Source organism: Lepisosteus platostomus, chromosome 11, assembly GCF_059453375.1.
Source record: "Lepisosteus platostomus isolate fLepPlt1 chromosome 11, fLepPlt1.hap1, whole genome shotgun sequence".
NCBI classification, from domain to species: Eukaryota; Metazoa; Chordata; class Actinopteri; order Semionotiformes; family Lepisosteidae; genus Lepisosteus; species Lepisosteus platostomus.
In genome coordinates, this window is record NC_142621.1 from 651334 (window position 1) to 664988 (window position 13655).

The window sequence follows — 13655 nt, forward strand, 5'->3', positions numbered from 1 at the left end:
AGTCTCTCGATTTTAAAAACAAGTGTAAAAAACAAACAAAGTGCAAACAGTGCATCAAGACAATGTACAAACAAACAGTAGACAATGTGCAAGTAAACATGTAGACAGTTTGAATGTAAACAATACAGACGTGTAAACAATGACTGGAGATGTGCAATAGATAAGAAATCATAAAGAGGCAGATGGTGATGGTGTAGGTGTGGTCTGAGGGGGATGGCTAAATGTGTTCGCCAATCTCACTGCTTGTGGATAGAAGCTATTGAAGAATCTAGTGGTAAGTGTCCGTATGCTCTTATATCTCTTGCCTGAGGGCAGTGGGGTGAAGAACTCATGCCCGGGGTGGTGACTGTCCTCTGTGATGGCCAGAATTCTACCACGGCAGCGGTCCTCATAAAGCTGTTTAATCTCAGTGAGACCGCAGCCGATGATCTTCTGGGCCATATTGACCATTCTCTGCAGTGTCTTTCTTTCTCGCGAAGAGGTGTTGCCATAGCACAAGGTGATCCCGTTGGTGAGGATGCTCTCGATGGTGCAGCGGTAGAAGTTCACCAACACATGTATTGGCATCCCCCATCGCTTGAGGCACCTCAAGAAATAAAGGCGCTGCTGAGCCTTCTTCATGATAGAGTCAGTGTTCACAGTTCAGGTTAGATCTTTAGAGATGTGAATTCCCAAAAACCTAAAGCTGGTGACTGTTTCCACTTCCGTTCCATCAATACTGAGTGGGGTGTGAGAGCGAGTGTATTAATGTGTTCGAACAGCCATTGCTTTGGCAGAAGTGGACAGCATGGTCAGCAATCTCAAACAAGAAACTCACCTGAATCTGAAACCTTTACTTCAGAGCTTTCTGTTTCCATTTAAGGGCAGCACGATGGTGCATTGCTCAACGCCGGTTTCCTCCCACGGTTCAAAGACATACTGGTAGGTTCACTGGGCCTGGTGTGAGTGTGTGTGTGTCTGTGTTTGTCTGTGTGCCCTGAGATGGGCAAGTCTTCTGTCCACGCTGGACTCCACCCTGCACCAGTGGCTTGCCTGGCTCTCCTGTGACTTTGTATTACATAAAGTGATCTTGTTTCAGAATTCTCTCAGGTCTATGACCACTATCAACAGATCTCTATTTGCTACTCTATAGCTCTGTTCTACACTATTGTAAAAAAATTGGAAATGGACAGTTTGTAGGGTAGGGTCTAGCATTGTTCCTTGCCATTAGAGCCACAGGAATTATGTTTTTGTGCTTTAAGTTAGGTATAAGGTACTTGTATGGCTCAAGGAAATTCGAAAATAAAGGTACTTTCAAATACATCTCAACAATGTGATTACAAAAATTCAATTGTTTGATTCTCATCTATCTCATGATGTTCTCATACAAAGTATAACAATATAAGAATATAACAGATGGCATACACTGACCTAAAGAAAAAAAACAGAAATCCCTTCATATTCATGTTAAAGCTAAACATTGAGAATCCAGGGAATAAAACTTGTGTCAACTGTGTAATAACTTCCTGATTGGTCCACTTTAGCTGAGACAAGGCAAAAACATTATTCAGATTAACTTTTAACATTTATGGGTTATGTGATAACGTCACATTTATGTGATCATGTGATTTTATGATGTCCGATTAAGCAGGTTACAAATAAGACCTTGTTCTCCATCTGCTGCAACTGGCTGGGAGGGCTGAGCCATGGACCGAGGAGCAGTGCTGTTTCTACTCCTCTCTTCTCTCTCAGGAGGAGCCTGCATGATTGAGCTGGATGGGAATGGATTCACTAACATACTGGTTGCCATCAACCCAGCTGTGCCTGAAAACCCCCAGCTCATCCAGAACATCAAGGTAACGTCATCGGTTTCCACGCTGCTCCTTCCCTTAGTCAACTAAACAAAGGAATGGCTTTATATCAGATGACACCAACAGAAAAACGAAAAGAAAACCACACACAAAATGGAAAATTTTAATTTAAGTTCTTATTAGTTTTAACTTTAATGAAGATATGCGGATATTATTTTTGGGACAAGATCAAGCTGTTTTTTGAATAATGTCTTATGTACAGTAGTAATCTCTCAATAGCTTATTTGAAAATATTTCACCCTACGTAGGAGGTGTTTGGACTAATACATTTGTGTAGTGGATCTACTGTATGATAGCTTTAAGAAAAGACAATCAAATGTATTCAGGCTATGACACAAAATATAATGGAGGACTAGAATATATAAATTCTATAATCTGGGGTTTCTAAAGTACAATTTTCTTTAATTGATTGAATGTCAGTGACAGAGAAGGGACATAGCCTTCAAACCCACAAGGCTTATTTTCAACAGCTGATCCGACCAGCCGATGTTGGAGTGGCACAGGTGATGTTGAGCTAGCGCTCCTTTTAGAAAACAGTGTGAACATTTCAGACTGAAAGCAGAACACTCGCAAAGAAGAACTTCTTACAGTTTAATTCATATAATATTTATGTAACATAAGACCTTTCGACCACGGACCAACAAGATGCCAAGCCAGGTCCTTGAAGGCTGGTTTCTTGTACCAGAAAGATCTTGTCCCAGGTCAGTAGAAATTAATTTCAAGGACTGGGATTGGAAGGGAAACCAGCTAAGGAGTCTCAGTGTTGAATATGCCAAACTGAATACAGATGAAGAATGTGACATAAATGTGTCAGAATTCATTTGAATACAAAGGACAGGACAAAATGTAATACTGTGTACATATTCCATACAGTTTGTTAAAACCAACTTTGATTATCGACTCCTCTGAAATTCTTGAGATAATCAAGCAAAATGTTTGCTATCAACTTGTATATTTTCTACTCCTCAACAACAAATGTATCTGAAAAAAGTAAAGCAAATTTAACCCCTAGTAAAAATATTTGAATCTTATTTAGAATTTAATCCATATTCCAAACAGAATTTTGTAATTCAGTCCAACTCCCAATTTTTTGACAGTAATAAGTTTGTATTTCCTCTTATCCTCCAAAGAATTCAATTTACAAGTTAGTGTTGTTTTCTTTCACACCATTCAAAAAAGCCTTTAACCTCTTCATTTATAGAAGATTTAAAGGACACTTCATGATTGCTGAATATTTGATTCTAATACTGTACACGAAATGTATTAATTGGTGTCACACTTCATTCCTTCATCACTATTACTGTTGTATACTATGACAGAAACACATTGAAGAGAATAAAGATTGTGTGTCAATTAAATTGCATTTTACCTGTCGAGCAAGAGTAGAATTTCACAGTGTGGGATCTCAATGAGTCACAAAGTTTTTGTCCTTTCCTGCTTGTTGTTAACAGGATATGATCAATAGCTCCTCAGCATACCTCGTCACTGCTACTCAGAAAATGTTCTACTTCAAGGATGTGAAAATACTCGTCCCCCCTAACTGGGCACCACAGCCGAGCTATACAAGAGGAAAAACAGAATCATATGAAAATGTAAACTCCAAATCTCCTGTAGCTGTTAGACATGTCAAATTAAGGTTATTAACCTGTGTACCATCACTCTCTTAACTTTAATATGCAGTCCTCGCATTACAATTATTTCAGCTTGCAGTGCTGTAAAGAAACTGTCACATTTATGGAGGTACTGTAAATATTTTGGGGGGAAATTCACTTTGTACACCAAACAGCAGCACAGCTTTTCTTTATCAGTCTTAAAGATTGTTCTGTTGCACAACTGAGTAATAATTCACTCTGTCCCCTTCTGATGTAGATTTAAATAATAAGGACAGTTTCAAATTTGAACAATCTGATAAAAAGCATGTCTACTTTTATTAATTGTTCTGTTAGAAAAGAAAATATCTGAATGTTTTCTGTAAGAATTTAGATAATAATATAAGGATTGATTTTTTTAAACTTGTACAATACAAAGCTTTCCCCGATCATCAGTTCATCAGTTCATTTTTGATGTTGATTATTACATTTTGAAGGCAAACGTAGTTATTAAAGACATGTCGTATGGAGACGATCCTTACACACTGCAGTACGATGAGTGTGGAAAACCAGGAAAATACATCCATCTGACACCCAGCTTCTTGCTGAACGACTCTCTCTTGAATGCTTACGGACCCCGAGGTGAGGAGTGAGCTACAGGACTTCTGCTGAAAACCCTGGTATTTTGTGTGCACTCTGAGGGTTTGTTAAAAATCTGCTTGACCGTATTGTGCCAAGTCCATGGGTGCATGAGACTTCAAGACAAGATGCTTGTACCACTTCTTTCCTGCTGTGGAGCAAATGAGACACTCCTTAACGTGTAACAGGCCAGAAGTACCAGCTGAAAATTATGCCTTCTTCAGATTTCTTGTGTGTTCATGCATTATTGCATAGTCATAGTCATAGTCAATGTCTTTTAAATCTGGAAATCATGAGGAATCAGCAAAATGCTTTTCAACACATATAATTTATATATCATATCATCAATACATATCTTTATTCCTGCTCTATGTCCACCATTCTAGGCAGAGTGTTTGTGCACGAGTGGGCACACCTGCGCTGGGGTGTCTATGATGAATACAACGAGGACACACCCTTTTACATCTCCAGCAGCCAGCAGGTGGAAGCAACCAGGTACTCCGACGCGGAGACACAAAATCACCTTTGTAGACAATTATTCCTGAAGTCTAAATGATTTCTTCTCTTCTAATTTTCCAGGTGTTCCAAAGATCTCACAGGCAGCTTAGGTGTCCCATCCAGTTCTGACAGTTCTCTACAGAGGTGTTCCAAGGACCAGATTACTGGACTGCCCAGTGCCAACTGCCAGTTTTTCCCAGACAAGACCCAAAAAACGTCCGTGTCCATAATGTATCTCCAGAGCCTGCCTGCGGTATGACTTCTTTTCTAAATGTTAAGATTGTCATTTATATCATATAACAAGCCGGAAAAAACATAACTTTCAAATATACCTGTGTGATTATTTGTTTATTATTAATGATTGAAATATAATTTACATTTGTAGGATATCATGGCAGCAATGTCTAGAAACAGGTTGCTGACCTTGAGTTTTGAGTCAGATCTGTTAATATTCTTCTTCCAAAACTGCTTTGTGTTGCATGGCAGAATGTGCTCCATGTTTTCTGACAAAAATAAATTCCAGATACTGATGACCTGCTGCTCAAACAGTGGTTCTTATACAAATTCATCTTAAGCTTGAATGTAGTTAAGTCAGGAAAATACAGAGGTACTGTATCTGCCTGAGGTCAGAAGGTTCTAAAGATGGTAATATTTACAAAAAAGTGATGTAAGGCAAAAGAAGACAAGCTCAAGAACATAAGAACAAAAAATAGGAAAGTTCCTTAATGATTCCCACAAAGTAGAACACTTCTTTCCATTTCCTAGATCACGGAATTCTGTAATGACAAGAGCCATAACCAGGAGGCTCCGAACATGCAGAACAGGATGTGCAACTACAGGAGTGTGTGGAGTGTGATCGGCTCTGCGCCGGACTTCGACCGGACCGCGCCCATGACAGCGGATCCGCCGCCACCCCAGTTCACTCTGCTGCAGAAGGGCAGGAGAGTCGTCTGCCTCGTGCTGGATGTGTCTGGCAGCATGGGTGTAAGTCTGCAGGGTGTTTTTGTGACACCTCTGACTCTGCACTTACTTGTTTGACAGGTAGAGCGTATGTGGTCAAAAGTAAGTGTTGATAAGTGAAGTAGTGTCTTTCACAAGACATGCCCGCGCTTCACTGTCTCCAGATGCTGTGTGATTAGGTGGATTAAGCTTTTCTAGGCAGCGCTGCACACTGTATCTTTGGCAGGCACAGGCTTGCTGGACACGTTTGGCCTAGTGGTGTTTGTGAGATTAGTGACGCTAGTGAGAAATGCCTCTCCAGTCAGCTCCAGCTCTCCTGTGAGTCCTGTGGATCTCATGCACAGTCAAACGGTAAGTGGCTGAGACAGTGAAAGCAGCCGAACAGTGAAGCTGTTTGACATCGGGAGAATCTCAAAGTTAGACATAAAATAGATTAGTTTATTGAATATTTATTTATGTTACTGTTCAATGGTGATCTATCCAGCTGAAGTATATATCAATGCCCTGAGAACACTGAAGAATATACAAGGATATAGGCCACAATTAATTGATAAATTTCCCTCGCTTGTCAATCACTCTTTTTATTCTGCTATAGCGCCCTTCACAACAGTTCGCCACAGAGTGTTTTACTGATCTGTATTGCAGTTAACAATATAGCAGCAAGTGAGCACTTGGCACAGAGGTGAGGAAAACCCAGCCCAGTGGTTCCCCCTGTCTAGGCAATGAGCTTAATTAATGGTTCATTAATTATAACAAATGAACAGTTTGTGCAAAGCCCAGGGTTGGTGTCCTGCCCTCCTGGGTCTGTCATCAGGGTTACCCGAATGAAGCAACCCAGGTTTCCTGATTTTGTTTTCGGTAATTTACTGTTTCATTACTTTATACATGTCTTTTATGTTCTTGAAATAAAATGTGTTATTTTTCATAAATTCTTTGCTTAGAGAATGTCAGTTATGCTGAAACGATACTTGTGGTTGTTGAATTGTCATCCATTTAATGCTCTCATTGTGTTTCAAAGGACTATGACAGACTGACCCGACTGCGCCAGGCAGCAACTCTCTTCCTGCGGGAGATTATTGAAGACCAGTCGATGGTTGGGATAGTTACCTTCACTTCTAGTGGGACAATAGTCAAATCGTTAACTCTGGTTCATGACAAGACTTCAAGGGAGGAGCTGGTTACAGCCTTGCCCAACACAGCTGGTGGAGGGACGGATATCTGTAGAGGGCTTGACTCCGGCTTTCAGGTAAGCAGAATTTGTAACAGCAATTACTCAAAATTAATAACAGCATTGCATTATACCATACTGTATATAGAAGATCCACATCATCTGATCTGATAGTGGTAAATAATAAAATGTGGATAATAGCAATGCTCACGTCCTTGGGGAGAGGTAGTACGTGTGTCAAGTCAGTCTGGCTTTCTGAGCAGTCTGACTCTCAGCATTATAACCTTCAGGAAAGAAAAGGAGATATAAAAAGCTTATTTTAAAAGCTGGGCTCCTGTGTGCTATGTTTTTTGCCCACCCATCTAAAGAAAAGCCCAAGATTGTCACACATTTAGGACCACAATTACAGCATTTTCAACAATGCCAAGAACACTGCTGCAAAATAGATATCCCTATTTGTTTTTCTTTCTACTTTTAATAATATTAAGAGCTAAATAAAACCTGAAAAAACTAAAACTTTAAAAAGTTCCTGATAATTGGTTAATAAATGAATAGAACTGTTTCGAGTCCAATTCAAAAGTGTGTTTTCCTGGATCTGTCTTTTTTCAATTCTGCAAGCGTTCTCATCAGTTAGGAGCACTCTCGATGCAACCAGGAGTTATTTATGTTATTTATATTATACATCTGTCCTCTGCACTGTTTACCAGGTACTCAGAGAAGATGACAGCAGTACATTTGGTGATGAGATTGTGTTATTGTCTGATGGAGAATCGCCAGTGGATTGTCTTGATCAAGTCGGCAACAGTGGAGCTATAGTTCATGGAATTGCCCTGGGACCGAGTGCTGATAAAAGAGTTGAAATAATGGTAAACATGACAGGTAAAGTCCAGCAAAAATGAAGCAACTATACAAGGAGCACGACAGTAGCAAAGGAGCTACTGGGACTCTAACTCTCTGTCAAACAATTCATGAAGCAGTTTCATCATTCTGGTCCTGGGAGACCCTGTGTTTTCTGGGTTTCCTGCCATCTGAACTCTTCTTCAAGCATGCTTACTGCCCCTTTAATTGACTTGTTTTTAAAATGTATTTAGTTGTCACATAGTTGGAAATGAGCATGAACCCCATGCCACGGGCTGGATTTCAGAGCTCCTCTCCTGTATCTTTATTACTTAAGTGACCTGGAGGAGTGGTGATTGTCCCATGTTTCTGTACATCATAAACCATTAGTACTCTTTTAAAAACCTAGGTGAGAGGAGCAAGTCTTAACTAAGTTAAACAAATACTGTAACTGTTTAAGGTGGGTGTAGGGACACACAGACCTGAAGCCAAAATATTTTTTCTTCTTTTTCCTTTTCAGTGTTGAATTAACTTCTTTTATATATACAGTACAGTATATATATATATGTTAAATATGTTACATTTATTTAAATTAAAACAGATTATTTCTTAAAGTCCCAAGGACAGAAAAGAGTTAAAAAAAGAAATTGGTTGAATTAAATGTTCAGTCACAGATAGAATGAAGACCTGATCTGGAACAGACACCAGAAGACACAAGGTCCTACAAGGACAGGGTGACATAAAACACACAGGGAAGGCTCATTCTAAACTACTTCGTAATAAAAGCCATACTAAGGCTTTGGAGTAGAGCTGTTAAGTCATTTCTAGGTGGATGACAACCATTGCTTCTCTCCAAACTGAAAAATAAAATGTGATTTCATTGTGCTTTTTGTCCCAAATCAATACTGGGATATTCTAGAGAGACACCACCTCTACATGCAGCTTTTCTGTTTTTGTGGCCACAATTGCTTCAGTTAGGATATTCCAGAGAGAGACACACTCCTCCATGTTTGAAAACAGGAGGTAACTGGTATCTTATTATTCCACCTGGATTCAAAGAAACACACAACCGACACAAGAGACCAATTTCTGTAGCAAATCAGTCCAACATCACCTTGCTTTTCAACTTTCAACTAAACCCTCCTGAAGGCTGCTTCTGAACTGAAGAGTTTCTGTACATCTGGATTCTTCAGAAGATGGCATGAGCCACACATCTGGAACACACACTATCTGCATCTCAGCTCAGTGTGAGACATGCTTAACACCTCCTGTAGATATGGCATCTTTGATCCCTGGCTTAATTATCCTAATTAACCTTGTTTCTTAACCTTTTACCTATCACCCTGTTAATGAGGTCCAACAGTCCCTTCTGGTGTCATGTTAAAGCCTAATGAGATAAGGACTTTAGACCAGAAATGTCTGAAAATATTCAGCATGTGATTAATTCTGCACAGAATACATTAAAATATATGCAAAATCAAGACCTCCAACCAAGATTTTTAATCATTTTAGGTGGAAAATACATTTTAGCCACAGATAAGGTGGATTCTAATGGGCTTGTTGATGCATTTGCTGCTCTGACAACTTCAGATGGGAATCTCACTCTGCAGTCCATCCAGGTAAGGCTGCTATTGATAAATTGAAACTTAATTGGTGTTTCTGTAAAATGTGAATATTAAAACGAACATTAACAATCCGCTCTTTCCCCACATAGCTTGAGAGTACTGGAATGAACACTGATGGAAATTCATTTTTTAATGGAACAGTTTCTGTGGATAAAACTGTTGGAAATGACACAAGCTTTTTAGTTATCTGGGGAACAAGTGTGCCTGATATCATTGTTACAAGTCCCACTGGTTTCAATTATACCAACACAGACTTTTCTCAAAACAGAGATTTAAAAACAGCTACATTAAAGATACCAGGAACTGCAGAGGTACTATTTTGTTCTTATTAAGAGAATCGTTATCTTTATAATTTTTTCATTCTCATTTCTCATATTTCTTTACTTTGTTTCACTGTGTTTTTTTCTACACAATCATTCTGAATACTCTTACGCATACCTGAAATTCTACTGTCCACATCCGTATTGAAAGAGGTTTTTAGCTGACCCGGAGCATGAACCTGTTATATTACTTTCCCTGCTGCCTCAGGTGGGAGACTGGACTTACAGGCTTCACAACACACAGTCCAGCCGGCAGGCTCTGGCCGTGACCGTGACGAGCCGCGCGGCTAGCGCCAGCGTCGATCCCGTGACTGTTAAAGCCCACATGAACCAGGAGGTCAGCAATGGAAGCCGACCCATGCTGGTGTTTGCAGAAGTGAGGCAGGGGGATCTTCCTGTGATACTAGCTGATGTCGTCGCCACCATTGAGTCAAACAATGGGCCCAAAGAGGAGCTGCAACTTCTGGACAATGGAGCAGGTATTGAAGATCTGAACAAGAAGGGAGGAGAACTCATTACTAATCTGACATCTAATTCATCCTAGACAGGTGTCTTAGGGAACATCTTGTATAGCAGGGAGAGTTTGGGCTGTTATCAACGTGTCTCTTCATTGTGGAAATGGAAAGCAAGGACTGAGCTGACCCTTAATGACCCCAGTTCCCCTACACGTAAGTGATGTTTTGCCTTTCAGGTGCTGATGTTTTCAGACATGATGGCATCTATACCAAATATTTCACCAATGTAAGAAAGAGTGGGACTTTCAACTTGAAAGTCAGAGTCCAGGGTCGAGGGGACACAGCCAGGCTTTCTGTGAGAAGACATGGACGCGCTCTGTACATACCAGGATACATGGAAGATGGTAAATATTTGTAACCCGTGAAACCAGCAGCAAATTTGTTCTTTTAAATATGGATTCTCTTGAGTAAAAATCAAAGAGGTGAAGAGTTTACTACACACCAGACACAGGGAATGGCTGTTGATTTCAGCTGTGTTGGTCGTAGGTATTTTATGCCCCAAAACTCCGGAATTCTATCCCTAAGGATATCTTCCCTGATCACTTTCAACTCATGACTCAAAATCTTCCGCTTTAGGAGGACTTTCTTTTAATTGCTTTACGTTCCTGCTGTATTCCAAACCCTTATTGTAATTATGCCAACCTGCTGTCTCCTTGTGAGTTTTTTTTCCATATTGTAAAGCGCTTTGAGAAGCCACTTTTAAAGGTGCTATATAAGATAAAGTTTATTATTATGTATTATAGGGACGGATTACAGATTAGCATAGGCATCACACTGCTTGGGAATGTTTTAAAGCCAGTACAGCATTTTTAAGAGTAAACTTTCATTAACCACAGTGTAAGATTTAACTGGGGGAGGGAGCAGTGGCACAGTGGTTAACATTGCCGCCTCACAGCACTGGGGCCCTGGGTTCAATTCCCGGAGTGCTGTCTGTGTGGAGTCTGGATGTTCTCCCCACATTCACATGGGTTTGCTCCAGTTCCCTCCCGCAGCCCAGAGACACACAGGTCTCACAGGGTTAACACAGGGTTAACTGGCATCTGGGGAAACTGACCCTGGCGAGTGTGTGTGTGTGTGTGTCTGTGTGTGTGTGTGTGTGTGTGTGTCTGTGTGTGTGTGTGTGTGTGTGTGTGTGTGTGTGTGTGTGTGTGTGTGTGTGTGTCCGCTGCTCGCCAGGTTGGGCTCTGGCTCCCCCGAGGCTCTGTACTGGATAAACAGATACTGGAAAATGGATTGATAGATAAGAAAAATAAAAAAAAACACCTCTGTCGTCAGGCCAGCTGCAGCTGAACCCCCAGAAGCCCCCCGGGAGTGAGGAGGACCTGCAGGCGCGGGTGGGCAGCTTCAGCAGGACGGCCTCGGGGGGGGCCTTCACTGTCGACATGGATCCTGGAGCCCCCCCTCCAAGGTTCCCCCCCTGCACAATCACCGACCTCAGCGCCAGGATCGAGGCGCAGGGGGTGCTCCTGACATGGACTGCTCCTGGAGAGGACTACGACCAGGGAACGGGTATGGAAAACTCGGACTCCGACTTTTGTCCATGGGACTGACTGACTAAAACGAAACGATTTAGAATGAAGTGTCATGCCCTCTACATCTAGAGGGCGGTCCTTCTCTGTCCTGTTCCTAGTTCCCTGTGCTTTGCTTGTCCTTCCGGTGTGTCTTTGTGTGGGACTTGTATTTCTGTCTCAGCACCAAGTCGTCTGCTCCGCGGCCTGACGGCATAAGTTTCTACCCGACTGACCTCCTGAGCCCTGGCTAACCCCCGTTTTTCCCCTTTTACCACTATACATAATGTCTTTATTGCTCTCCTGGCCATTCCACAGCATGCCCTTCTGATATCCGTGACATGAAGGGGCGTGATGTTTCCCTTCTGACTGAACCCCAGTGCTTCCTCACCCGCCCCTCCCCAATGACACCTGTCACTCCTTGGCCCTGAACATTGGCCACTTGAGACGTGAAAGCAGTGACCGACATTTAATCTGTTGCTTAAATATTTCCTGAGGGCGGTCTTTAGACTTTTAACACGACACATGGGAAGTCAACTGCCAGGTTATAAAGGAAACTGTGAACTCCACAGTATTGAATAAGGCATTAGAAGAAGGCAAATTAAGTTATTTCAAGAATGTACATGTGAAACTAAGCTGTCATTTTCTGATCTGTTTTTCAGCAAAATCCTATGAGATTCGGATGAGCCCAGATTTTGAGTTGCTCCGAAAGAATTTCAGCGACGCCCAACTTGTAAACGTCTCTCTCTCCTTGCCGAAAGAAGCTGGCTCCATGGAGGAGTATTCGTTCTCTCCCGAGTCCATTCCCCTGCAGAACGGAACCATCCTCTACTTTGCTGCACGGAGTGAAGACCACGAAAACCTCACCTCAGAGGTGTCTAATATTGCCCAGGCAGCTCTGATTGTGCCTGGGCCCGACCCCCCCACCGGGCCTGAGCCTGGCCCCCCCACCGGGCCTGAGCCTGGCCCCCCCAGCAGTGTGAACATAACTGTGCTTGTTCTGTCGGTCACAGGGGTGGTGGCAGCGGCCTGCATTGTTGCCACTACAGTGATGTGTGTGAAGAAACGCAAGCGAACAACCTCTGCCTGACCCCATCGGCGGCAGCAGCCATTCGAGCAATGGAAATGATGGCTTTTTCACTATATAATAAACCAAGGAAGTGCTATTTTCACAACTGAAGTCATTATAGAAGTATGTTGCTTTACACTCGCAGTTCTAAACTGCACACAATTATGTTCAAGCTCAGAAAAGTAGCTTGAAACTATCCTATTGCTATAATTTCAGATCAAACTGATTCAGCAGTTTCTACTGGGCTATATAGTAATGGCAATACAAATATGGCCACACAAATAAAATATACAATGAATTATATTCAATTCAATTCAACTTTATTTGTCATTATACTTACACGGGTGCATAATATAGTGAAAAGTATTTCTTATTAGTCTCTCAGGTGCAGTATATAATAGAACAGAAGACAAGACAATAGACAGTAAAACAATAACAATAACAGTGTAATAAAAAACTGTGCAAATACACTAACAGAAAAAAAGTATACAACAGGACAAAAACAGTGCAAAAGTAATTCGGGGAACAGTGCAAAAATATTATGGTGATAAATATAATGAATATACAAATAATTATACATGAATTAATATACTGCGCAAGATTGCAAAATCTACATTTACACTACTTCCATCTGTGTCTCCAGGTGTAGAGGCAACAGATTCAGAAAATCTTTCATCCCCGCTGCAATCTCACTCACTCTGAAACAGCATAAATAACTGTCTTCTTTGTTTGTAAAGTTTGTCTGTCCTTGCTGTGTTGTTGAATTGGGCTGTACCGTAATAATGCTTGAACTGAACTGATAAAACCTTGTAAATATCTCAGGGTGTTGCTTTGATAATGGGTCCTTTACATCTCTCAATTTTAGGCATATTGATCAGAATACAGATACTCAAACAAGATAGATAGGAGAAAGAAAGGTAGGAGAGAGCATAGTCAGAAGTTAATAATCCAATTAGAAGATAAGAAAGCTATTAGCCCCTATGCTAGTAGTTAATTAATCCAAGTAGACGCCAGTGAACTAACACCATGGCTGGGTAGCTTCTTACTCCCATAAGCCTTTCCTTCAAGAAGTGTCTG

At 41.2% G+C, this 13655-nt stretch overlaps 1 protein-coding gene across 1 annotated transcript; it reads left to right on the plus strand.

Moving 5' to 3' along the window:
• The first annotated feature begins 1641 nt into the window (after positions 1-1641).
• Positions 1642-13396, plus strand: LOC148651693 (calcium-activated chloride channel regulator 4A-like). The gene is made up of 14 exons (XM_088597675.1): positions 1642-1835; positions 3302-3442; positions 3937-4081; positions 4465-4573; positions 4658-4829; positions 5342-5560; positions 6555-6782; positions 7412-7583; positions 9054-9160; positions 9256-9477; positions 9695-9965; positions 10178-10345; positions 11277-11510; positions 12172-13396. Exons 1-14 carry the CDS (start codon positions 1686-1688, stop codon positions 12597-12599), a joined length of 2766 nt encoding a protein of 921 aa, XP_088453801.1. The 5' UTR covers positions 1642-1685; the 3' UTR covers positions 12600-13396.
• Positions 13397-13655: the final 259 nt, after the last annotated feature.

Excerpts from the sequence above, each read along its gene's own strand:
- LOC148651693 (XM_088597675.1), top strand. The coding sequence starts at position 1,686 with ATGGACCGAGGAGCAGTGCTGTTTCTACTCCTCTCTTCTCTCTCAGGA. Across the intron at positions 5,561-6,554 it reads ATGTGTCTGGCAGCATGGGT|GACTATGACAGACTGACCCG; the intron begins GTAAGTCTGCAG and ends TGTGTTTCAAAG. Across the intron at positions 9,966-10,177 it reads ACTTCTGGACAATGGAGCAG|GTGCTGATGTTTTCAGACAT; the intron begins GTATTGAAGATC and ends TTTGCCTTTCAG.